General features: G+C 41.8%; 1 protein-coding gene and 1 long non-coding RNA gene across 4 annotated transcripts; one reads left to right on the top strand and one right to left on the bottom strand.

Moving 5' to 3' along the window:
* On the bottom strand, positions 1–1381 carry LOC123725109 (uncharacterized). Its single transcript, XR_006757493.2, has 2 exons — positions 1035–1381; positions 1–695 (listed from the first exon to the last, which is right to left on the bottom strand). It is a non-coding gene; the product is annotated as an uncharacterized LOC123725109 (long non-coding RNA).
* Positions 435–26654, top strand: rilpl1 (Rab interacting lysosomal protein-like 1). 3 transcript variants are annotated; one of them, XM_014127440.3, is made up of 10 exons: positions 435–722; positions 5143–5290; positions 11018–11136; positions 11581–11679; positions 16168–16311; positions 16970–17137; positions 18205–18255; positions 18340–18494; positions 18676–18783; positions 19742–26654. In XM_014127440.3, exons 1-10 carry the CDS (start codon positions 435–437, stop codon positions 19872–19874), a joined length of 1413 nt encoding a protein of 470 aa, XP_013982915.1. In that variant the 3' UTR covers positions 19875–26654. The 3 variants fall into 3 exon arrangements, with proteins under 3 accessions (XP_013982915.1, XP_082834963.1, XP_013982946.1); XM_082978837.1 differs by lacking the exon at positions 18205–18255; XM_014127471.3 differs by lacking the exons at positions 16970–17137; positions 18205–18255.
* The last annotated feature ends 289 nt before the right edge of the window (positions 26655–26943 follow it).

Below are 26943 nucleotides of genomic sequence, written 5' to 3'. Positions count from 1 at the left end.
TATCTTCTTTTCACACCACTCAGACTGAGAGTCATGTTTTTATTTATTTTTCAAATTCACCCTAGCGGCGACCTCAACCGATTGATATTCCTGACATGCGCATTACAAACTGCAATCTGACCACATAATCGGGAGAGAACGACAGCCCAGGCAGGACCGCAATAGGAAAGCGGGTGATTTTATCAAATTGATCAAAACTCGCTGACAAGATGTCCGACGCGAGTAGAAACCCCCAATCGATACGCATCTGTACTTATTGAAGTGGATACGATACACACAGAACCTGCAGAACAACCAAAAGTAAATACTTTTTCCGAGGGGAGGAAGTTTGTTGTGTCGAAGGAAATATAATAGCCCTGTAAAGCAGGGAGAGACTGCGGAAAACTGCCAGAGCGGGGGACAGTCAGAATACAAACCCACCCACCCAGTCAGCCATGGAAGAGTTTGGGTCAGCGTTGGAGAAGAATGTGGCCGATTTAACGGTTATGGACGTGTATGACATAGCCGCGGTGGTGGGCCAGGAGTTTGAGCGGATCATTGATCAGTATGGATGCGAAGCTCTGTCCAGGCTCATGCCAAAAGTGGTGCGGGTGCTGGAGATCCTGGAGGTGATGGTCAGCAGGAACAGCATCAGCCCGGAGACAGAGGAGTTGAGGCTGGAGCTGGACAAACTACGCCTGGACCGGATGGACCGGCTGGAGAAAGAGAAGAAACATAAGAAGGTCATAATTAGTTTATACATGATAAGATTAATAATATGCCAAGTTGTAACTTAACATAATTGATAACAGTAGGCCAAATAATGTATGGTGAAGATATGACAATAATGGTAACAAACATCGAAAAGTTTAAGAGAAGACAACTATTTGCCATGCCATCATGAAAAGAATGCAATGAGATTATTTTAACAATAACTTTGGAAAGTGTACTAGGCATTTAGAAAATCTAACTGATATGCCCAAATAAAATTGGACTCTGACATGAATGACACTTCATTGACTGAGGATAGGCTATATTGTTACAATTAGGCCTACCTCTTTTGTATCGCTGCTGTCTATACCCGTGCCATGTCGCAGGAAATCACTTAGGATGTTTTGGGGATAGAAATATGCTCTTACAAAATATATAGGGTCACAACACAAGTGTTCACTTGACTAGTGCATTACTGTGCATAGTAGGTCTATAACGTGTTTACATGAAGGCATATCTCTCTACCCTAATCATGTCCCTCTGCGACAGTCAGTGTAGGTGCACTAAAAATAAAAATGTCATTGCTGGTCTCATGACAGTGACATGGTGGGAGTTAAACTGGCCTGTCATTGGTTGACTGAGATGTGTCTCCTGACTCAAATAAAGTGTGTCACGACATAAATGTTACTTAGGCAAGAGAGCCATCTTTATTACGTCAAATCAAATTGTATTTGTCACATGCGCCGAATGCAACAGGTGTAGACCGTACAGTGAAATGCGTACTTACGAGCCCCTAACCAACTATGCAGTTAAAAAAAATACAGATAAGAATAAGAAATAAAAGTAACAAATACTTAAAGAGCAGCAGTAAAATAACAATAGCGAGACTATATACAGGGGGGTACCAGTACAGAGTCAATGTGCGAGGGCACCGGTTAGTTGAGGTAATATGTACATGTAGGTAGAGTTATGGCCCCTGGAAATGCTTAGGATGATATGTTTAACCTCTCTTGGCTAGCGTCCCACCCACGGTTCACACTATTCAACAGCCAGTGAAAAATCAGAGCGCCAAATTCAAAACCACAAAATGTCATAATTCAATGTTCTCAAACAAACAACTATTTTACACCATTTTAAAGATACACGTCTCCTTAATGTAACCACATTGTCCGATTTCAAAAAGACTTTACGGCGAAAGCATAAAGTTATATTATGTTAGGACAGTTCCAACACAAGAAAAACCACTCAGCCATTTTCCTAGCAAGGACAGGCGTCACAAAAACCAGAAAACCAGCTAAAATTATGCACTAACCTTTGACGATCTTCATCAGATTACACTCCAAGGGCATCAGATGACACTCCTAGGACATCACACAATACATGCATTTTTTGTTCGATCAAGTTGATATTTATATCCAAAAACAGCGTTTTACATTGGCGCGTGATGTTCAGAAAATATTTTGCCTCCAATACTGCCGGTGAATCAGCACTACAATTTACAAAAATACTCATCATAAACGTTGATAATATTAAACTGTTATTCAAAGAATTTTAGATAACCATCTCCTTTATGCAACCGCTGTGACAGATTTCAAAAAAGCTCCACGGGGAAAGCACACTTTGCAATAATCTGAGTACTGCGCTCAGAAAAAGACATCAAGCAATACAGATACACGCCATTTTGGAGTCATCTAAAATCATAAATAGCATTATAAATATTCACTTACCTTTGATGATCTTCAGAAGGCACTTCCAGGAATTCCAGGTCCACAATAAATGTTGTTTTGTTCAATAAAGTCCATAATTTATGTCCAAATAACTCCTTGTTGTTTTCGCGTTCAGTAAGCTACTCCAAGTGTAGGAAGCGAGGCCAAAATGTCACGACGAAAAGTCAAAAAAGTTATATTTACGTTCATTCAAACATGTCAAACGTTGTATAGCATCAATCTTTAGGGCCTTTTTAACTTAGAACTTCAATAATATTCCAACCAGACGATTCCAATGTCTTGAAAAACGTTTTGGAACACAGCTACCCCTCACGTGAACACGCGCCAATGAACTCATGTGCTTTCCTGAGTCAACAACTTCCAACTTCCTTTGTTGGCTCTCTGTTCACCATAGATGCCTCAAACAACTTTCTAAAGACTGTTGACATCTAGTGGAAGCCCTAGGAAGTGCAAAATGAACCCTAAGTCACTGTGTGTTAGATAGGCAATCACTTGAAAAAACTACAGCCTCAGATCCTCCACATCCTGGTTGGATTTATTCTCAGGTTTTTGCCTGCCATATGAGTTCTGTTATACTCACAGACATCATTCAAACAGTTTTAGAAACTTCAGAGTGTTTTCTATCCAAATCTACTAATAACATGCATATTCTAGCTCCTGGGCCCGAGTAGTAGGCCGTTTAATTTGGGTAAGTTTTTCGTCCGGCCGTGAAAATACTGCCCCCTACCCAAGAGAGGTTTTAAACTTAAACTTCAAATAAATGCTTTGGAAATGTTCAGTAGAAAGTTAAGTAGGCCAGAGAAAGTACACCCCAAAAAAATGAGGGTTCCTTAAGCATTCTTTGGGAAGGGTGATAGTTCTATGTGGAACCATACTGACCCAAATAATCCTTTGAGCCCTTCAATGGTTCTTTGCGGTTCAAAAAAAGGGTTATTTCCTCTTTTATTGATAATTATAATGTAGTGGCTGTGGCTCATTAGAATATTTTGGGTCGTGCGTTGTTCACAGCTCTTTTTGTGCGCGAGAGTGTCATTCCAGTTTATCTAATCTGTTGTGTTACGCGATTGTAGCACATGGGGATGTGTGAAACTAACTAAGCGCTTCAGCACTCGGGGGTCCCCGTCTGTGAGCTTGCGTGGCCTGCGACTTTGCGGCTGAGCTGTTGTTGTGCCTAGACGTTTCCACTTCACAATAACAGCACTTACAGTTGACCAGGGCAGCTCTAGCAGGGCAGAAATTTGATGAACTGACTTGTTGGAAAGGTGGCACCCTATGACTGTGTCACGTTGAAAGTCACTGAGCTCTTCAGTAAGGCCATTCTATTGCCAATGTTTGTCTATGGAGATTGCACTGCTGCGTGTTCGATTTTATACACGTGTCAGCAACGCGTGTGATTGAAATAGCCGAATCCACTAATTTGAATGGGTGTCCACAAACCTCTGTATATATGGTGTATATGTGACCATGGCCAGTGACAGTATCTTGTGAAAGACTCACGTATGGCATTGTGTCAATTAAGAACGGTTGAAAAATAAGTCAGTAGTTCTCAATTCTATCCACAGGGACCGCCAGCCATTCCAGAGCTAGCACACCTGATTCAACTTGTTAATTAACACAATAATAACATCAAAGGCATTTTTACTATTTAACATGGCTATTAAACAAGAATGAAAAACCCTGGATGGTTCTACAAGGATCCTTCGAGATTTAAAAAGATTCTTTATAGAACCATTCTCCATAAAGGTTCTATAAAGAACCATTTATAAGGGTTCTATATAGCCCCAAAAAGGGTTGTAAACATAGCGGAACCCTATATTGGTGCTATAATAGAGGTTTTTTAATGGTTCTTTATAGGACCTTAGGAAAGGGTTCTTTATAGCACCATACAGATTCCATTTAGAACCTTATGAGCATAGTTCTTAATAGAACCTTCAAAGGTTCCATATAGCAGCAAAAAGGGTTCTGCTATGGTTATAAGCCAATTAACCCTTATTTGGAACTACATAGAACCATTTGTTTTTAGTGTGTAGGCTATGCAAACAACAGTAAAGCGGACAGTAAAGCCAGAGTATAATCTATGAGACCAACTATCTTTAAATGTCACGAGGATGAAGACATTCATTGACAGACAGGAGAAAGCCACTGTAAAAGTTCAGGTTGAAAACAAAACGGATGCCTTTTGTATAGCCTACCAATGCACATGTTGTAGGAAAAAAAGGTGCTATCTAGAACCTAAAGGGGTTCTTCGGCTGTCCCTATATAGGATAACCCTTTGAAGAACCCTTTTTGGTTCAGTGGAAAGGGTTCTACATGGAACCCAAATGGTTCTACCTGGAACCAAAAAGGGTTCTCCTATGGGGACAGCCGAAGAACCCTTTTGGAACCCTCTTTTCTAAGAGTGTGATTACTCAAACAAATCATGGCTCAGTGGTATGTCTGTGGCCACATCCTAATATTAGCCCAAATGGCTTCTTTTCCTTGTGTGCTTTCAAACCATTGACCAGAGAGGGCTGAATTGGTTAAAGCAATATGGCGGAAACGCCACACAGGTCAAGCAAGCTGGTGGAAACCCCACATTTTAAGGATGTGTTTGTGGCGGGGCTGTGAGCAAACATGAATGGAGAGGAGAGGAGTCTGTGTTTGGAGTGTGTGCGTGCAGACAAGATGTATGGAGTGTGTGTTTGTTAACTCTGTGTGTTTGTGTGTACCTCGTGCGTGTGCGTAGGAGCTGGAGCTGGTAGAGGATGTATGGAGAGGGGAGGCCCAGGACCTGTTGTCTCAGATCGCTCAGCTTCAGGAAGAGAACAAAACACTCCTTACTAACATGTCCATCAAAGACCCCATGAGTGAAGAGGACCTGCAGAGGCACGAAGGTACTAAACCCTGAATCCTAAACCCTTTACTCTACACCCTACCGTCTAAACCCATACACACACACACAATGACAATATTACTTAATTGCCTCTGAAAGAATGTTGGTTACACATACATATAGACTGTATACACTCTCTCTCTCTCTCTCGCTCTCTCTTTCTCGCTCTCTCTTCTCTCTCTCTCTTTCTCTCTCTCTCTCTCTCTCTCTGTCGCTTGCTCGCACTCTCTCAACACACACACACACACACACACACACACACACACACACACACACACACACACACACACACACACACACACACACACACACACACACACACACACACACACACACACACACACACACACACACACACACAGGAGGCCTTCTCTGTGTTTGAGGCTGAGCCAGGCTCATCACTGCATGAGTGGCTCTGTCGTGATGTCACAGAGGGGCTACAGTCCCCCTGACACACAGACACACATGAGAATGAGCACAGAGACAGACCACCCTCAGTGTTTCGTACACCTGCTAGACTAGGGAAAGACATTTGACATTTTCTGACTGTTTAGGACTCACATGATTTTTCATTGAGTAATCGAGTACTCCAATAGAAAAAAAATGTCATGTTTAGAACAAAAGGCCTGCACTAGAAAACAAATATTTGCGCATTTATCTATATACCACACCACGTGCGAAACAATGTCTCATTTATCATAGCCATTACCGATAACCAATCCTAAATGCTAAATTGCCCCATATACTTACAGTGCCTTCAGAAAGTATTCACACCCCTTGACATTTTGAACATTTTGTTGTTACAGCCTGAATTTAAAATGGATTAAATTGAGATTTTTTTACGTAACTGGCCTACATACAATACCCCATAATGTCAAAGTGGAATGATGTTTTTCCATTTTTTTTAACTAATGAATAAAATGTTTATTACAAATGAAAAGCTGAAATGTCTTGAGTCAATAAGTATTCAAACCCTTTGTTATGGAAAGCCTAAATAAATTCAGGAGTAGAAATGTGCCTCACATGTTACGTATGAAGTTGTATGGGCTCACTCTGTGTGCAATAATAGTGTTTAACATGATTTTTAAACGACTACCTCATCTCTGTACCCCACACATATAATTATCTGTAAGGTCTCTCAGTCGAGCAGTGAATATCAAACACAGATTCAACCACAAAGACCAGTGAGGTTTTCCAATGCCTCGCAATGAAGGGCCTATTGGTAGATGGGTCCCCCCAAAAAACAGACATCCCTTTGAGCATGGTATATTAATTACACTTTGGATGGTGTATCAATACACTCAGTCACTACAAAGTTACAGGCGTCCTTCCTAAATAATTTGCCGGAGAGGAAGGAAACCGCTCGGGGATTTCACCATGAGGCCAATGGTGACTTTAAAAAAGTTACATAGTTTAATAGCTGTGATAGGAGAAAACTGAGGATGGATCAACAATATTGTAGTTACTCCACAATACTTAGCTAATTGACAGAGTGAAAAGAAGGAAGCCTGTACAGAATAAATATATCCCAAAACATGCAGCCTGTTTGCAACAAGGCACTAAAGTAATACTGCAAAAATGTTGTCCTGCATACAAAGTGTTATGTTTGGGGCAAACACAACACATTACTGAGTACCACTCTCCATATTTTCAAGCACAGTGGTGGCTGCATCATGTTATGGGTATGCTTGTAATCGTTAAGGATTGGGGAGTTTTTCAGGATAAAAAAATAAACGGAATGGAGGCAAAAATGCACAGGCAAAAATTCACCTTTCAACAGAACAATAACCTAAAACACAAGGCCAAATCTACACTGAAGTTGCTTACCAAGAAGACAGTGAATGTTCCTGAATGGCCGGATTACAGTTTTCACTTAAATATACTTGAAAATCTATGGCAAGATCTGAAAATAGATGTCTAGCAATGATCAAGAACCAGTTTAACAGAGCTTGAAGACATTTGAGAAGAATAATGGGTAAATGTTACACAATTCAGGTGTGGAAAGCTCTTAGAGACTTACCCAGAAAACATCACAGCTGTAATTTCTCACAAAGGTGCATCTACAAAGTATTGACTTGGGTGTGAATACTTATGTAAATTAGATATTTTGGTATTTCATTTTTGATAATATTGGCCAAGATTTCTAAAAACATGTTTTCACTTTGTCATTATGGCACATTGCGTGTAGATGGTTGAGAGAGAAAAATACAATTTGAGTTGCTGTAACAAAACAAAATGTGGAATAAGTCAATGGGTATGAATACTTTCTGAAGGCACTCAGTCAATAAAAAAAAGTACCATTTAAGATGAATTTATTGAACCCGTAATATCAACTGGTTTTATTAGCCTATATTGTGGAACACAGTGGCAGCGTAGCCCAGTGGTGATAGCGTTGGACTAGTAACCGAAAGGTTGCAAGATCGAATCCCCGAGCTGACAAGGTACAAATCTGTCGTTCTGCCCCTGAACAAGGCAGTTAACCCACTGTTCCTAGGCCGTCATTGAAAATAAGAATTTGTTCTTAACTGACTTGCCTAGTTAAATAAAGGTTAAAAAAATAAACAGTCTTTAAAAAAGTAGTAAACTCAGCAGTGGCACTTGCTTGTAGAAGCCTATGACTGTGCACTGTCAAAGCCTTGTTTTGTTAATTTAGCAGACAAGCCACTTATTTCCCAAGCCCTTATCACAGTCAAGACACACCTATTTTATAGTAAAAAAAACATGATGTAATATAACAGAATTAAATATAACAAAATATTTTTCTGAATGAAAAAAAAGTTGCCAGTGCAAATTGCTGATGATTCTGATGTTTTATTGACACATACACCGGATAGGTGCAGTGAAACGTGTTTTACAGGGTCAGCCATAGTGATGAGCATTTCGGGTCTGGAACAGTTATTCTCAAAGAGTGATCATTTGAAAGGGGGCTCAATTTGGTGCGTTGATAAAAAAAATTCAGGGTTACAAAACCAAATCGTACTTTTTTTTCTCTCGATATAGACGTTAGATTTAGTTTATTCTGCCTGTCCACATTGAACACTGCATGGTGATGAATTTAGGCCATGACATCTATTTGGTGAGTAGGCTTAATGATTTTGATAAAAATACGTTATTTTTCTTGATCATATTTTCAGAGTGGAACCTGTCTATGTTTAGGGGGGTTATAGCCTAGGGCCTAGGCTAACCAATTCTAAATGGCACTAGCAGTTTGCAAAGTAGCCTAAGCGGAAAATAGACAGGACGCAATTATTCCAAAACTGAAGCTCGTTGTTGGAACACATATTTCTCTACTTCAATCAAAAACTCAATTTTGAATTTGTAATAAAACTGTTGTCATTTGGCAAGGAATGTAGCTTGTGTATCCCATCAGTTACAGTACCTTCTGAAGGTGTTCACACCCCTTGGCTTTTTTCAAATTTTGTTGTGTTACAACTCTGTATTGTCAAAGTGGAAGGAAAAAAAATAATGAAAAATAAAACACTAATATACTGTATCTTGATTAGATAAGTATTCATCTCCCTGAGTCAATGCATGTTAGAATCACTTTTGTCAGCGATTATAGCTGTGAGTCTTTCTGGGTAAGCCTCGAAGTGCTTTCCACACCTGGATTGTGCAATATTTTCCCTTAATTCTTTTCAAAATTCTTCAAGCTCTGTCAAATTGGTTGTTGATCATTGCTAGACAACCATTTTTCGGTCTTTTCAAGCAGATTTAAGTCAAGACTGTAACCTGGCCACTTAAGAACATTCACTGTCTTCTTGGTAGGCAACTCCTGTGTAGATTTGGCATTGTGTTTTAGGTTGTTGTCTTGCTGAAAGGTTAATTCATCTCCCGGTGTCTGGTGGAAAGCAGACTGAACCAGGTTTTCCTCTAGGATTTTGCCTGTGTTTAGCTCCATTACGTTTCTTTTATTATCCTGAAAAACTCCCCAGTCCTTAACATGATGCAGCCACCACTATGCTTGAAAATATGGAGAGTGGTACTCAGTAATGTGTTGTATTGGATTTGCCCCAGACATAACACTTTGTATTCAGGACAAAAAGTTATTTGCTATGCCACATTTTTTGCAGTATTATTTTAGTGCCTTGTTGCAAACAGGAAGCATGTTTTTGGAATATTTTATTCTGTACAGGATTCCTTCTTTTCACTCTGTCAATTAGGTTAATATTGTGGAGTAACTACGATGTTGTTGATCCATCCTGTTCTCCTATCACAGCCATTAAACTCTGTAACTGTTTTAAAGTCAACAGTGGCCAAATGGTGAAATCCCTGAGTGGTTTCCTTCCTCTCTGGCAACTGAGTTAGGAAGGACACCTGCATCTTTGTAGTGACTTGGTGTATTGATACACCATCCAAATTGTAATTAATAACTTCACCATGCTCAAAAGGATGTTTTTCCCCCATCTACCAATGGGTTCAGTGACCAGTGACCAAACATCTTGATTTAATTCATTTTAAATTCAGGCTGTAACACCACAAAATGTGGAAAAAGTCAAGGAGTGTGAATACTTTCTGAAGGCCCTGTAGAGTTTTATTGGCATTTATTTGTGTAGGCCTCACGGGATTTTGTGTGCACTCTCAGCACGCGTGTGTAGAGAGAGCAGTTGGACACAATTGAGTGAGTAAGACACGGAGGGGATAGGGAATTTAGGGATGTTAGGAAGTCTGTGTGTAGCTGGTGTATAGGAGTCAGGCGCAGGACAGCAGATATGAGTAAATAACCAGATTTTACTCAACATTTAAATAAATGCAATACAAAAACAGAGCCCACAATAACGGACCTTCCTACATAGAAACAATCACTCACAAACAAACATGGGGGAACAGAGGGTTAAATAATGAACAGGTAATTGGGGGATTGAAACCAGGTGTGTAAGTCAAAGACAAAACAAATGGAAAATGAAAAGTGGATCGGCGATGGCTAGAAGGCCGGTGACGTCGACCGCCGAACGCCGCCCGAACAAGGAGAGGGACCGACTTCGGCGGAAGTCGTGACAAGGGAAAAGAACTGTGGGATGCTTGGCTTAGTTTCTTTTTCGTTTTCCCCTACAAATGCGCTAGTACAAATGGAACACTAGAGTCAAAGCAAATTAACGTTGTCTTCAAGACACATTTTTGGGAGGATACATTTCACTTGCCCGTTCGGGCATCCACAAAGCACATTCCACCAAATACTTTTACAGTATTTGAAAAAGTAGATATTTGGTTAAAGATCGAGTTTTGACGTTTGTTCGAGTACTTGAGTCGATTACTCGTCCCCATCCCTATGCTAGACACACACACACACACACAGACACACACTACATAATCACACATCACGCACACATAAGTCCCCACTAAGTCCCCTCTCCACCTGCTCAGTCCTGACTGAGGTTTTAAAGTCTGGCTTCCTCCATTGCTGATATTCAGGGATGTGCGTCAGCCACAGGTACGCCGTTTCTGTGTCAGAGATATCAAGTACGTATGTGTGCCTGTTTGCTATTTTAAACCTAGCTAGTCGGGCTTACAGACAGGAACTCGGTTGCTGTGCTCATAATCACTTGATTTATTCTCTAGTGCAGTACAAATAATACTAGGTGTACAAATAATACACATACTCACACAGAGTATTCATGTTGTTCTAAGTTGGATCCTTTCTCCTGTGTCTTGGGTGCCAGGTATTTATATTGTTCATCCATACTGAGTTAACCCTCTCTGCTCTGCCATGTTTTCTCTGTTGCGTTGCCAGGTATGTCGGAGCGGGAGCGTCAGGTGATGAAGAAGCTGAAGGAGGTGGTGGACAAGCAGAGAGACGAGATCCGAGCCAAAGACCGCGAGCTCACGCTCAAGAACGAGGACGTTGAGGCAGTAAGGACAGCAGGATGGGTGCTTGCTTGGGGTAGAACATGTCCCTTTGCACAGATCTAAGATCAGCTAACCCTTCCCCAATCCCAACCTTAACCATTAGGTGGTAGAACACAAAACTGACCTTAGATCAGTGTCAAGGGGAGACTGGGTTAGGGGTCAGGGACTGCTTGTAGGCTATGGGGGAATCTGTTTATTTATGAAAGTGTATTGATTTGATGGATCAATGACCTGACCCTCTCTTTTTCTCTGTTTCCCTCTGTCACATCCCCCTGTACTTCTTCCCTCTCTGGGTCCCATGTTCCTATCTATTCCGCCTGTCTCCTAACTCTCTCTCCGACTGACTCTACCACCATCTCTTCTTGTTTCTACCCCCTCTTTACTTCCACCCATCCATCCATCTCCCTCCCTGCATCTCCCTTCCCCTCCATCCCTCAATATCTCTAGCTCCAGCAGCAGCAGTCTCGTCTGATGAAGATCAACCATGACCTGCGCCACAAGATCTCCGTGGTGGAAGCTCAGGGGAAAGCCCTCATCGAGCAGAAGGTTCGGCGCCTTAGGATGTGTAATACATATTTTATTACCCACAGTATTTGAAAAACAAAATAGTTCAGAAGTACTTCAACAATGTATACTGAACAAGAATATAAACGCAACATGCAACAATTTCAACAAGTTCATATAAGGAAATCAGTCAACTGAAATAACGTGCTCGCCCGCGTCAATGAGCGTCTGCGTAGCCAACCGCTAAAATATAACTATATTTTTGACGCTTGACGAGCTGCAAGTCCCGCCTCTCCCATCTCCTCATTGGTGTTTAGGAGCATATACCCACGTGGGTGATTGAAAGATGAACTGAGGGCCACACTCCAGTCCAGTTGGTAGTGGTAATGCACCTTAAAGTTGGTTGCCAACCGCCATATAAAGTCCGAAGAAGAAGAAGACTGAAGGTGGAGAGATTACTAGAAACTAACTTTTACCCTTTTATCTGTGGATTAATTGTCAGAGTAGAGGACCTTGTGCATTTCAGGTAAAATAACAACCCAATGTTTATATCCCAGGACAAATAAGCTAGCAACAGCAAGCTATCTAGCTAAATTGCCTTGAATGTTTCATGTGTTTTCGACCTGTCCCCAAATTAAAATAGTTGGTTCAGAGTTTGTTTTGATATTTCAATCTTTGTGTCCTGATGTGGATGAAGAAAATCCACATGCGAGCAATGGCGAGCAATTGTCCGGTCTAGTCAGCAGGTTAGGCCGTAATCTATGGATTTCACATAACTGGGAAGGGGCGGAGCCATGGGTGGGCCTGGGAGAGCATAGGAGCCATCCCCAACCACTGGGGAGCCAGGCCCAGCCAATTAAAATGAGTTTTATCACACCAAAGGGCTTTATTACAGACAGAATACTCCTCAATTTCATCAGCTGTCCAGGTGGCTGGTCTCAGACATTTTACATTTTACATTTTAGTCATTTAGCAGACGCTCTTATCCAGAGCGACTTACAGTAGTGAATGCATACATTTCATACAATTTCATACATTTTTTTTCTGTGCTGGCCCCCCGTGGGAATCGAACCCACAACCCTGGTGTTGCAAACACCATGCTCTACCAACTGAGCTACAGGGAAGACGATCCCGTAGGGATCCCGTAGGGAAGACGATCCCGCAGACGATCCCGTAGGTGAAGAAGGCGGAAGTGGAGGGCTGGCGTGGTTACACGTTGTCTGCGGTTGTGAGACCGGTTGGACGTACTGCCAAATTCTCTAAAATGACGTTGGAGGCGACTTATGGTAGAGAAATGAACATTCAGTTCTCTTGCAACAGCTCTGGTGGACATTCCTGCAGTCAGCATGCCAATTGCACGCTCTGTGCATTTTAGAGTGGCCTTTTATTGTCCCCAGCACAAGATGCACCTGTGTAATCAGCTTCTTGATATGTCACACCAGTCAGGTGGATGGATTATCTTGGCAAAGGAGAAATGCTCAGTAACAGGGATATAAACATATTTGTGCACAAAATTTGAGAGAAATAAGCTTTTTGTGCGTATGGAAAATGTCTGGTATCTTTTATTTCAGCTCATTTAACCTCTTGCATCTAGACGTTCCGCCAGCGGAACCCCTAGCCAACAGCCAATGGCATCGCATGGCACGAAATACAAAACCAACTAAAATACCACAATTAAATTTTCTTAAACAATCAACTATTTTACACCATTTGAAAGATAAGACTCTCGTTAATCTAACCACATTGTCCGATTTCAAAAAGGCTTTACAGCGAAAGCAAAACATTAGATTATGTCAGGAGAGTACCCAGCCAAAAATAGTCACACAGCCATTTTCCAAGCAAGCATATATGTTACAAAAACCCAAACCACAGCTAAATGCAGCACTAACCTTTGATGATCTTCATCAGATGACACTCCTAGGACATTATGTTATACAATACATGCATGTTTTGTTCAATCAAGTTCATATTTATATCAAAAACCAGTTTTTTACATTAGCATGTGATGTTCAGAACTAGCATACCCACCGAAAACTTCCGGTGAATTTACTAAATTACTCATGATAAACGTTGACAAAATACATAACAATTATTTTAAGAATTATAGATACAGAACTCCTTTATGCAATCGCTATGTCCGATTTTAAAATAGCTTTTCGGCGAAAGCACATTTTGCAATATTCTGAGTACATAGCTCGGCCATCAAGGCTAGCTATTCAGACCCGCCAACGTCGGGGCAGCCTAAACTCAGAATTACTATTAGAAAAATTGGATTACCTTTGCTGTTCTTCGTCAGAATGCACTCCCAGGACTTCTACTTCAACAACAAATGTTGTTTTGGTTCCAAATAATCCATAGTTATATCGAAATACCTCTGTTTTGTTCGTGCGTTCAGGTCACTCCAAAGTGTAACGCGCGAGCGCATTTCGTGACAAAAATTATCAAAATATTCCATTACCGTATTTAGAAGCAAGTCAAACGCTGTTTAAAATCTATTTTTATGCTATTTTTCTCGTAAAATAGCGATAATATTCCAACCGGGCAACATTGTATTCATTCAAAGAGTGAAAGAAAGAAAATGGTGAGGTCTCGTGAATGCGCACTGTCCCCAGGCAGTCCACTTACAAACTCTGCTGCTGTACTTTGCCCAGAGACAGGAGACGCGTCATTACGCTTTCTAAAGGCTTTAGAGAGCCAATGGAAGCCTTAGAAAGTGTCACGTAACAGCAAAGATGCTGTAATTTCGATAGAGATGCAACAGAAGGACTCCAAATATTCAGACACGCCATTTCCTGCCTGGAATCTTCTCAGGTTTTTGCCTGCCATATGAGTTCTGTTATACTCACAGACACCATTCAAACAGTTTTAGAAACTTTAGAGTGTTTTCTATCCAAATCTACTAATTATATGCATATTCTAGTTTCTGGGCGAGAGTAGTAACCAGATTAACCTCTCTAGGGTATGTGGGACGAAATCGTCCCACCTACTCAACAGCCAGTGGAATCCCGTGGCGCGATATTCAAATACCTTAGAAATGCTATTACTTCAATTTCTCAAACATATGACTATTTTACACCATTTTAAAGACAAGACTCTCGTTAATCTAACCACACTGTCCGATTTCAAAAAGGCTTTACAATGAAAGCAAAACATTAGATTATGTCAGCAGAGTACCCAGCCAGAAATAATCAGACACCCATTTTTCAAGCTAGCATATAATGTCACATAAACCCAAACCACAGCTAAATACAGCAGTAACCTTTGATGATCTTCATCAGATGACACTCCTAGGACAGTATGTTATACAATACATGCATGTTTTGTTCAATCAAGTTCATATTTATATCAAAAACCAGCTTTTTTACATTAGCATGTGACGTTCAGAACTAGCATACCCACCGCAAACTTCCGGTGAATTTACTAAATTACTCACGATAAACGTTCACAAAAAACATAACAGTTATTTTAAGAATTATAGATACAGAACTCCTTTATGCAATCGCTATGTCCGATTTTAAAATAGCTTTTCGGCAAAAGCACATTTTGCAATATTCTGAGTAGATAGCTCGCCATCACGGGCTAGCTATTTTGACACCCACCAAGTTTGGCACTCACCAAACTCAGATTTACTATAAGAAAAATTGGATTACCTTTGCTGTTCTTCGTCAGAATGCACTCCCAGGACTTCTACTTCAATAACAAATGTTGGTTTGGTTCAAAATAATCCATAGTTATGTTCAAATATCCTCTGTTTTGTTCGTGCGTTCAAGACACTATTCGAAGGGTAACGAAGGGTGACGCGCCCGGCGCGTATCGTGACAAAAAAAATCTAAATATTCCATTACCGTACTTCGAAGCATGTCAACTGCTGTTTAAAATCAATTTTTATGCGATTTTTCTCGTAAAAAAGCGATAATATTCCGAACGGGAAACCCTGTTTTCGTTCAAAGACTGAAAATCTAAAATGGACTCTTCACGTGCACGCGCGCACCCGTCTCATTGTTCTCAGATCGACCACTTACCAAATGCGCTACTGTTTTTCAGCCATGGGCTGCAAAGTCATCATTCAACGTTCTGCCGCCTTCTGAGAGTCTATGGGAGCCTCACAAAGTGTCACATTACAGCAGAGATCCTCAGTTTTCAATAAAGAGGGTGTAGAAGGCCAAGAAATGGTCAGAGAGGGCACTTCCTGTACAGAATCTTCTCAGGTTTTTGCCTGCCATATGAGTTCTGTTATACTCACAGACACCATTCAAACAGTTTTAGAAACTTTAGGGTGTTTTCTATCCAAATCAAACAATTATATGCATATTCTAGTTTCTGGGCAGTAGTAATAACCAGATTAAATCGGGTAAGTTTTTTTATCCGGCCGTGCAAATACTGCCCCCTACCCTAGAGAGGTTAAATCGTGTAAGTTTTTTTTATCCGTCCGTGAAAATACTGCCCCCTATCCACAGTTAACATGGAACCAACGCTTTATATATTGCGTTTATATTTTTGTTCAGTATATTATTATATTTGTATCTTAAGGTGGAACTGGAGGCGGGAGCTCAGGCTCGGGTACAGGAAATGGGAGCACTTCGGCAGGAAGTGACACGTTTAAGGGAGCGCCTGCAAGGAGACACGCCTCAGGGTCTAGAGGAGCCTCCTCCCCAGCCCCCCTCCCCCGCACAGGTAATAACAACACTTGCTCAGGTCAGCAGAACCAGCCAGGCACACTGGCAGCTACACAGTTAAGGCTAACCTGCACAGGTAACTACACAGTTATTACAGTTAGACTTGCCCCCAGCAGTTCTATGTGCTACATTATAACCCTGGCGGCCGATGGCAGAGTATTATCTTTTCTTTCCACATCTATGAGAGAATCTTTGCAGCCTGAATCAGTTTATAGCAGTCTGACTGACAGCCTGTAGAGCCGGAGTCTCTGCCTCCTGGGAAAACATGACCTGGCTATCATATGAGGGGTGGGAGGTGGAGGGAAGTGTGTGTGGGGGGGGGGGGGGCAGGACGGAAATAGCCCCCCTCTCTACCCCTCCACAGCCAGCTAGCCAGCCAACCAGCATGCAAGCCAGAGACATGTAGACAGAGACAGAAAGGCAGCCAGACAATTCAGGACAGCTAAAAGTGACCTGGCAATGACCTTTGTAGTCACATGCACACCAAACTGGTTTACTGGTAGCCAAATGAAAAACAGATTTTTCACAGACTTCATACAGAAAGTGGAACACATATCACCCACAGTACTCTGCAGCACCATTTATGTTATCACTTTTCTTTTACAATGACTAACCCTCGATAAAGGTACAATACAAAAAATATCTCCCTCTCACAGCCTGGTAGCCCCTGCTCCTCAGAGGTGGGGGCTCAGGGTGTGGGCTGGCCAGAACCAGACAGACACTACCACCCTGAGCTGATGTTGGGGGGGTACGATCCGGCCCAGCGCCTCCCGTCCCTGGATGACGATGATGAGGATGTAGAGGAAGAGGCAGTGTTGCTATGGGTAACACCATTGTGCTAGCTAGCTAGCCGTTCCCCAGAATGGTGTGTTTGCCGTGACCTCTAACCTTTGCACCACACACTGTCCCCTTAAACAGTGTTCTATTGACGCTGCTATCGCTAGAGCACAGAGTTGAGATGCTGCCTCATTCACCTGTACGCGTGTGGGATTGTGAAGTTTGATTGCATTTCAAGGGCTGTGTTTTTGATTCAGCCAACCTTGAGTCAGTGAACCCTTTTCTCGAACTTTACCACATGGGTGTGTGTTTGAGAGGAAGAGGAAGAGTGAGGTTTTGTGTACGCATACGGTATGTGTAGGAGTATGCGTACAGTCGGCGTGTGTGTCGGAGTGTGTTATAAACGTGCACAGTGTGTATGTGGGAGTGTGTGTGTGTGCTCCTGCCTGCAGTTCTACTACCCCAGTGTGAGCACCCTAACTGTTGATTTTGACGGCACAGAGCATGTGTGAGTTAAGTATCCCTGTGCCAACTATGTCAGACTGTGTGTGTGTGTGTGTGTGTGTGTGTGTGTGTGTGTGTGTGTGTGTGTGTGTGTGTGTGTGTGTGTGTGTGTGTGTGTGTGTGTGTGTGTGTGTGTGTGTGTGTGTGTGTGTGTGTGTGTGTGTGTGTGTGTGTGTGTGTGTGTGTGTGAGAACCAACTGTCCCTTCACCCACTGGGGCAGACCGTACCACTGCAGCTGTCACCTCTAAACATAGACTGCTCTGACACCCCTGTAACAGCACATGGACTAGTCCCTGCAACACACGTAATAGCAGAGTATGTCGTTTGCACCAACAGAACCTCGGATCACAAGCTCAGCCTGTAACGATTATAGCATGACTGTCCTTAGTGCCTCTTTTTTCACACGTCATTTGCTACAGAGTGGCTTAAGACTGTTTTCTGCATGACTGACCTCTGTTGGTTGCATGCAGTGAGCTAGTCTGAAGTATCTCAATTTGAGGTGCACTTCTGGCTGTAGGGAATGAAGGAAGGAAGGAGAGAAGGGTGCATTTCTTAAGTATTGGAACAGGGCCCAGTGTCTGACCTACAGTTCTCTTCCTGTGCCATTAGGAGGCGATGTGTGATGAGGACACACCTGCTCTGTTCCAACACTTTACCAAGGTATCCCTCCTTCCTGCCTGTCCTCTATTCCTTCCTTTCCTTTCTTCCTTCGTCCCATGGTGTAATGTGGCTGTACCTCACTAGGAGGCGCTATGTGATGAGGAGGGGGGAGGCCTGGACCAGAAGGATCCCAACAGGCCTCGGTTCACACTGCAGGAGCTGAGAGACGTTCTGCACGAGAGAAACGAGCTCAAGGCCAAAGTGTTCATGCTGCAGGAGGAGATCGCCTACTACAAAAGGCAGCCCTATTTATTTTCACCATACAAACAGAACATGTTTTAAAAAAAAAACATAATCAATCAGATGAGATTAACACAAGTTGTCAGGTTAAACTTAAGAAGTTAAAAGTTAACAATATTGGAGTCAACAATATTGACAATGATGATGGTGGAGGGATGACTGTTCTTCCTCTCTCTCCAGTGAAGAGGCAGAGGATGAGACCGGCCCCCCTACTCCTTCCCCTTCTCCCGAACAACTGAGGGCACGGCCCCGACCCAACGCACAGCCCGAGTCAGGAATCAAACGCCTGTACGTACCACACACCCACCGATACGCTGGATTCTGATCTACACCAAACTGGGTGTGGTTTAGAGTATCCACCAGCTGGCAACACACCAGTAACGTCTCTCACAGCGGAAGGAAATAAATCAAATGGGCTGTGTTTGATGTGGTCCCTCTCTTCCCTCTCCCTCTCTCTCTATCTCCGCTTGTCTTTCTGTGAATGTGTCTGTGTTTATGTGCGTGTGTGGGTGTATGTGTGTCTATACCTCTGTGTGTGTGTGTGCGTACCTCTGTGTGTGTACCTCTGTGTGACAGGATCTTCACAGCCATAATGCCGATGGTGGCAGCTGGGTTGATTTCAGATGACCCCACTTTACAGCCAATCAGACATCTCATATCCCTTGTACGACCCCCCGTCATTGGTTGGCCTCTGTGTCACTCACTGTCTTAGCTAACACCTTCTTCCCCCTGTATGTCGTATTGGTGGGGCCAGGAGTTATTCCTGACTTTGTGATCTGACCAGTAAAAACTCTGGGCCCTGGTTATCGCACCTGCATGGACCCTCTCATCCGCTGTAGATGTTTGTATTCTGATTGGCTGACTGTGGGGCTATCTAAATCACTGTCCAGTGGAAAGATGGTAGATCATTAGTATCAGCCAGTCAGAATAGGGTGTGTATTCACTTCCTGTCCCGTTTTTGATTCACTAACAGATTTTTTATAACTATTGCTTTTCCTCTGCTCCTGTTGCTTTGTGCATATAACTCTAACCATGATGCACTTTGTCTCATCTCAGAACTCCCTGTGTAGAAATGCATCTCAGTTCTCTGTATTTTAACAGTTATAACCACAGAACTCTAAAGTCATGAGAGACTAAAGAATATGTCTGGAGGACACAGGGCAACAATGACACTGGGTAGTGAAGTCCACTTTTTTGTCTCTCTTTTCTCTGTACTTTTCCATCCTCGCTTCCTCTCCTCTCTCAGGTTTAGCTTCTTCTCTCGCGACAAGAGGCGGAACTCCCAGCGGAATGCACAGTTTGAAGACAGCTTCAGCTCGTGGGCGGGAAAGGATGAGGTGTACACCGAACAGGCCCAGGAGGCTTTGCAGCACATATAGGGCACGTTCCTCTGACCAGGCGTTGTTGACGCCTGCCAGATCTTACAACGCATGGATAGGTATTTTAAGTATCAGCTAATCACATCACATGTTATAGCAATCTGTCAGGCGATGAAATAGTCAATGACATGGCATGCAACCATTAGTTGATGTGTGCAACGTCTTAGCAGGAGAACGTGACCGTAGTGGTTGGACAGCGCTTTATGATGAGGTCACTCAGAACCATCTCACTGTAATGCCACCATGTGAGCTGCAGCAGCACTTAAGGGACAGTTTGGAATTTACTGGGGTGGGGAGTTGGTCCAAAGTAGGGGAGGCTTGTCAAACGTATTTTTTTGCATTGGGGAGGGTTGTGTGATTATTTTATTGGGAACAGGGGATGGTAGTGTATTTCTTCCCTGGTTTACATTCCCCATTTTGCAGGTTTTACTATATAATGTATTCCATATAGTCACATTTCCTCATCTGCTTGCGTGCACCTCCCCTATCAAGGTGTTTTGGTACTTCCCTTATGTACTACACTTTTCTGCATGATTACTATACAGTCAACTCTTCCTGCCCTCTATACATAGTGACAATAGTGGTAGGTGGATCTGCAATAAGTTAACTAGCAATCATACCACATAGAAAATCATTCAAATCTGCACCTATTTTCAATATAAATCCACAAGAACATAAACGAATAGCTGATAGGCAGTAGAGAGCCTAAGGTGCATCATTGCGCAGGAAAGAACAGTCAAGACATGATACATGCGGCTCAAAAAGCTCTCCTATTCATCTTGTTTAGGCCAAACACATTTTATCTACTATAACTGATACCCCTCTTCACAGTTCTAAAAATAGTAAAACATTTAATAAAATAGTGATTCATTTAGTTAATATGAATCGATTATTTTAATGGATTGTTTTTTACTAACTGAACGATGAACGATGAAAGGTTGCAAGTTCGAATCCCCAAGCTGACAAGGTAAAAATCTGTCGTTCTGCCCCAGAACGGGCAGTTGACCCACTGTTCCTAGGCTGCCATTGAAAATAAGAATTTGTTCTTAACTGACTTGCCTAGTTAAATAAATGTAAAAAATAAAATAAAAATGTGCTTCGCCAGGTCGCAGTTGTAAATCATAACTTGTTCTCAACTGGCCTACCTGATTAAATAAAGGTGAAATAAAAATTGTACAGTGGTAGTTGGGGTTAAATTGTGGTGAATCGAATCATGGGAATCAAAATAATCATTTGAGAATCGCAAATAGTAAAAGGAAACAATTTAGCTGTAGCCTTCCTTTCGAATTGTGTCGATGCAAAACTCTTTGTTGATACTTTAAGTTGATTTGGACATTCAATTTATGGGACGTTGCAACTCAATAGATGCTAGTAGTCAGCCTGAATTACACACTTCTAATGGGAAGACTATAAAATCCGCGGTGCATGCTGAAACCGTCATATACAACGTTTCCCCCCCAAAACCTTCCAATTAAATGTTGACTGCAAAGTAGGCCTACCTGGCAGAATGATATCATGAAGATTGGTATCAATCGGGTGTATGTTTGTTTTGCATACTCTGCCATCACATGTGCAGTACAGAAACCTGACAGGAACACTTCTATCCTAACACAAATGTACTGTGAGTAAAATTTAGCTGGGACATGCTTTCAATGGTGTTCTCCAACACCTGAAACCAATATTTTGGATTAGGGGGGTACCCTGACTGGGACTCAAACCCTGGTCCCTGTGACTGGCATTCCAAAACCATTATACTGTCACAATCCTCGCTATATGAGCCATGATACGATTTGGGTTAAACCTATTGGCACGATGTGACCGGGTTTCACTTCCTTGGCCTGCTGTTTGCTACATTGGTGTCAAAATTGGGAATACAAAGAGGCTAAAATCTCTTGGTGAGGCCGCTAGGTCTTGTACAAAGTATTTTTTGTATTTATTAAAAGGGGTACAACTTTTATTTTATTTTTTATTATGAATATATTTTTATTCGCTGTCTCGCATCAAATAAATCCATTATTCAGTTAATTACATTTGTATGGCCTTGGGGACAATACATGATCCTACCAAGACTAGCCTACAACACCACAATGCAATGATTATAAGGTCTACAAAGGCACAGTACAGGACAGTCTGACTGTATTTTTACTTCTGATACCGATGCGCTGTCTGTTGCCGATCATCATCCTCCCAGCAGGCCAGCATTATGATCGGCTATTCCTCGAACCTAACGCTTCAATATAGGCTAAATATTTGTAATTTAAGTTTAAAAATATATTACCTTTTACATTTGGCATAACCACAACCAGTCAACAATGTTTTAATCTGATTAGTTTACTTCAAAAGTCTCCTGTAGGCTACCTGCGCATGTTCATCCACTCCACTAATTCCAGCATCCAAACTGCAACGGACATTCGATCTGTTACAAAACACCAAAACGTTTCATGACATTCGGAGATTGTCAAGCCAAGCGATCGACACTGAGTAGGAAGGGATGTATTTTCAGTTTGTCGAGATTTACATACTCTATTTGATTTTGGTGTTGAAAACGCAAACCATGATGAAACGCTCAAAGTCGGCAATCGGTATGCAGTTATTTGTTGCTTATTGGTTGTGTCTGGTGAATTGGCAAAGAAACGTGTTAGTCTAACATTTGTTGCATATATTTGATATAATTAGAAATATGGCATCAAAATGTTGAAAATCTGATTTCCCCCTAGCTGATCATTGTCTGCAGCCGGCTCTGATCGCAGTGTAATGAGTCAGGCAAGAAGAGTGAGCTTGTGAACCCTCAGCCTTCTGGCCCGTAGCCCTGCGTGGCATCGACTGTGCCACAAAACATGCTGAAGTGGTCAAGTCGATATCCATGTTTATAAACACAAGGTTGCTACAGCTATTGTTATTTATTGTGGTAATCATTCTTTTTGAGTACATTTTCGGGGGGGGGGGGGGGCACATTTTGAACTGTCCCTAAAAGCATCGTAATGGTCAGCTTACTTCACAGTACAGCACATCAGCTCCAAGTCACAGAGTAATTCAATCATTCACCCAGCATCTAGAATAGTGTATCCTAACCTACTTTGTCAGTGAACTCCTTGCCTTGCCTTGGCGCTGTGGTTAGTGTGCAGTAGCGCTGCATGGGTAAAATCACTGCAGAAGCCAAGACAGATTATTCCCCCCCCCCCCCCCCATATTACAACCTATGCGTTGTGATAATTGCGTTGTTTGATCTATAACCTTCGTTCATGTGCCTTGCGACTGTGATACAGTGCCTTGCGAAAGTATTCGGCCCCCTTGAACTTTTCGACCTTTTGCCACATTTCAGGCTTCAAACATAAAGATATAAAACTGTAATTTTTTGTGAAGAATCAACAACAAGTGGGACACAATCATGAAGTGGAACGAAATTTATTGGATATTTCAAACTTTTTTAACAAATAAAAAACTGAAAAATTGGGCGTGCTAAATTATTCAGCCCCCTTAAGTTAATACTTTGTAGCGCCACCTTTTGCTGCGATTACAGCTGTAAGTCGCTTGGGGTATGTCTCTATCAGTTTTGCACATCGAGAGACTGACATTTTTGCCCATTCCTCCTTGCAAAACAGCTCGAGCTCAGTGAGGTTGGATGGAGAGCGTTTGTGAACAGCAGTTTTCAGTTCTTTCCACAGATTCTCGATTGGATTCAGGTCTGGACTTTGACTTGGCCATTCTAACACCTGGATATGTTTATTTGTGAACCATTCCATTGTAGATTTTGCTTTATGTTTTGGATCATTGTCTTGTTGGAAGACAAATCTCCGTCCCAGTCTCAGGTCTTTTGCAGACTCCATCAGGTTTTCTTCCAGAATGGTCCTGTATTTGGCTCCATCCATCTTCCCATAAATTTTAACCATCTTCCCTGCCCCTGCTGAAGAAAAGCAGGGCCAAACCATGATGCTGCCACCCCCATGTTTGACAGTGGGGATGGTGTGTTCAGGGTGATGAGCTGTGTTGCTTTTACACCAAACATAACGTTTTGCATTGTTGCCAAAAAGTTCGATTTTGGTTTCATCTGACCAGAGCACCTTCTTCCACATGTTTGGTGTGTCTCCCAGGTGGCTAGTGGAAAACTTTAAACGACACTTTTTATGGATATCTTTAAGAAATGGCTTTCTTCTTGCCACTCTTACATAAAGGCCAGATTTGTGCAGTATACAACTGATTGTTGTCCTATGGACAGAGTCTCCCACCTCAGCTGTAGATCTCTGCAGTTCATCCAGAGTGATCATGGGCCTCTTGGCTGCATCTCTGATCAGTCTTCTCCTTGTATGAGCTGAAAGTTTAGAGGGACGGCCGGGTCTTCGTAGATTTGCAGTGGTCTGATACTCCTTCCATTTCAATATTATCGCTTGCACAGTGCTCCTTGGGATGTTTAAAGCTTGGGAAATCTTTTTGTATCCAAATCCGGCTTTAAACTTCTCCACAACAGTATCTCGGACCTGCCTGGTGTGTTCCTTGTTCTTCATGATGCTCTCTGCGCTTTAAACGGACCTCTGAGACTATCACAGAGCAGGTGCATTTATACGGAGACTTGATTACACACAGGTGGATTCTATTTATCATCATTAGTCATTTAGGTCAACATTGGATCATTCAGAGATCCTCACTGAACTTCTGGAGAGAGTTTGCTGCACTGAAAGTAAAGGGGCTGAATAATTTTGCACGGCCAATTTTGCAGTTTTTTATTTGTTAAAAAAGTTTGAAATATCCAATAAATTTCGTTCCACTTCATAATTGTGTCTCACTTGTTGTTGATTCTTCACAAAAAAATTACAGTTTTATATCTTTATGTTTGAAGCCTGAAATGTGGCAAAAGGTCGAAAAGTTCAAGGGGGCCGAATACTTTCGCAAGGCACTGTATATAGGCCTAAAGGCCGAGACAATAAGAAGACACATTGGCAGAATAAATTCAACCACACCTTTGTTTCATCACAAAACCGGAGAGCAACCTCTGTCCGGTGAAGTCCACAAAGCACATTGCACATAACAAACCGTTACATGACCTACAGCATGGTCAAGCAAGTTAATGTTTTCCGACAGTTTCGGACCACTAAACAACTATTGATTTAGAACCACGGAGAGTTACCGCAAGTCGCAAAGAAAACAGGAGCTGCCTCCACTATTCCAGCAACATTACTGTGCCTGCTGCAGTATAGTGTGATTTTATGACATTGCTGCTTCTAAGTGACAGGACAGAGAGAGTTGAGGGTGAAGAGGATTCCGTTTGACTTCTGAAAAAAAGAAAACCTCCCTAAAGCCTTTATTTATCAAAAAGTGAAACCCAGGAGAATTGACAGATGCACAGAGCGGTTCCCTTTGTGTTAGAACTGACAGAGACACAGTAGGTGTAAGAGAGAGACATAGTCAGGCTTGGTAGGCTTGTGGAAAGTACATAAAGTATGGTTGACAGGTGAGAGGAGAGCGAGATGGAGGAACCACGTGAGAAACAACAGAAAGAGAGTCACGAGTCACAGGTTTTAGAGAGGGAGGAGGAGAGTTATGTCCAGTAAAGAAACCGAATACGGACCCAAATGTAGCAGACGCTGATTAATCTTCATACTCCCTTGACCTTGAGCTAGACCAGTCATGTCCTCAGAGGCAGCTAGGGGGCGCTTTGGCTAGGCCCCTCACCAGCACTGGCTAAAAGGTGTGTGAACATGCAGTATGTGGTTGCTTTTTTTATTTAACAGATTGGCATTGTACATAAAATAATACGTGTTACTGGGTGTTGAGTTGGGATTTTTTAATTGCACATCTGGAACATCCTGCCTATTCCTTGACTGCATGATCAAACTAGATGGTTGGTAACTCTATTCTCAATACAACTATTTTGCTTCCCCAACAACATGCTCTGCCAAATACATACGGTTGTTAGAAATTTGGGAAGCCTTTTTAGAATAAAATGCCCAAGTTAGAGGTTTTATATTTTTTTAATGGTGAATTAAGCACATAAAGTTATGGTTTTACAATGTCTTATGGAAAGAGTATTTTTGTTTTGAATTAATTTAACCAGATGCTACTTGCTGCTGCTTTTTGGTTTTCCGGCATTTTATGGTGCCTTCAGGACTAGCCAAGTGGTGTACATATGAAGCAAAAGTAAACTGTGTTTGATATATAAAATTTGAATGGGCGCCATGTTGGAACCAAATGTGACAAGACAAGACAAACAACACTCAATTTAGATGCAAATTACAATGTTGTTGTGGAATATTTGGTTCAAACATGGAGAATAGTTTGCCGAACTCTGTGCTATGGCTGCAAGATGGTTTGTGAGAAGCAAAATGGTCAGTGTGGACGAGGGAGCTTTTGGATCCTGAGGAGTAGTTCTGACTCCGGCAATCAGACATGATGCTTCAGCCTGACTATGAGAACATTGATACTATTCTTATGACTGAAGAACTGTTAAATAATTTATTTTAGAATGCAAGAGACAAAATGAAGGTGCAAAAATAGGGCAATGCTTATTGTGACAAAAAGGATTAATAGTCAAGAGAAATTATATCTTGTCTGCTGGTGGCAACATCTACAACATAATTTACACATAAAGGGAAATAAATAATACAGTATTGTTATCTGAACATGGGCAGATGTGTCATCATATACCAACTTCATGGACCCCCTTCACACCTGGTGGTAGATTTCTATTGTAAGGACTTCAGATATGATGAATGTCTCATTGTTTTGATACAGCTTGTTGCCTTTTATTCAAATATGCCCTGTCAATAAACATTGTGATCCCCAGAATGTTTCATGTCAACTTTCTTCAGAAACGCACAGTCTCAAAACACTCTTTCTAAAAAAATAATTCAAAAACCTTTATTCATTGCATCAATGCTAACCAGTATTTTACAAAATGTGCAGTACCAGTGTCAGGGATTTCGTCGTCGTCATACAATATGGCAAAATCATCGTCGGAAAAGGAGGACCAATATGCAGCAGGACTGGTTTTGTTCATTTTGAACATTTATTAACTCAAAATGATTACCAAAAACAACAAAACAAACTCACGATATACTGACAGTCTTCTCAGGCT

Source organism: Salmo salar, chromosome 01 (genome assembly GCF_965601325.2).
Source record: "Salmo salar chromosome 01, fSalSal1, whole genome shotgun sequence".
Lineage (NCBI taxonomy): Eukaryota > Metazoa > Chordata > Actinopteri > Salmoniformes > Salmonidae > Salmo > Salmo salar.
This window is presented reverse-complemented; position numbering and strand designations above follow the sequence as displayed.

Excerpts from the sequence above, each read along its gene's own strand:
- rilpl1 (XM_014127440.3), top strand. The coding sequence starts at position 435 with ATGGAAGAGTTTGGGTCAGCGTTGGAGAAGAATGTGGCCGATTTAACG. Across the intron at positions 11,680-16,167 it reads AAGCCCTCATCGAGCAGAAG|GTGGAACTGGAGGCGGGAGC; the intron begins GTTCGGCGCCTT and ends TTGTATCTTAAG. Across the intron at positions 18,256-18,339 it reads TGTTCCAACACTTTACCAAG|GAGGCGCTATGTGATGAGGA; the intron begins GTATCCCTCCTT and ends GTACCTCACTAG.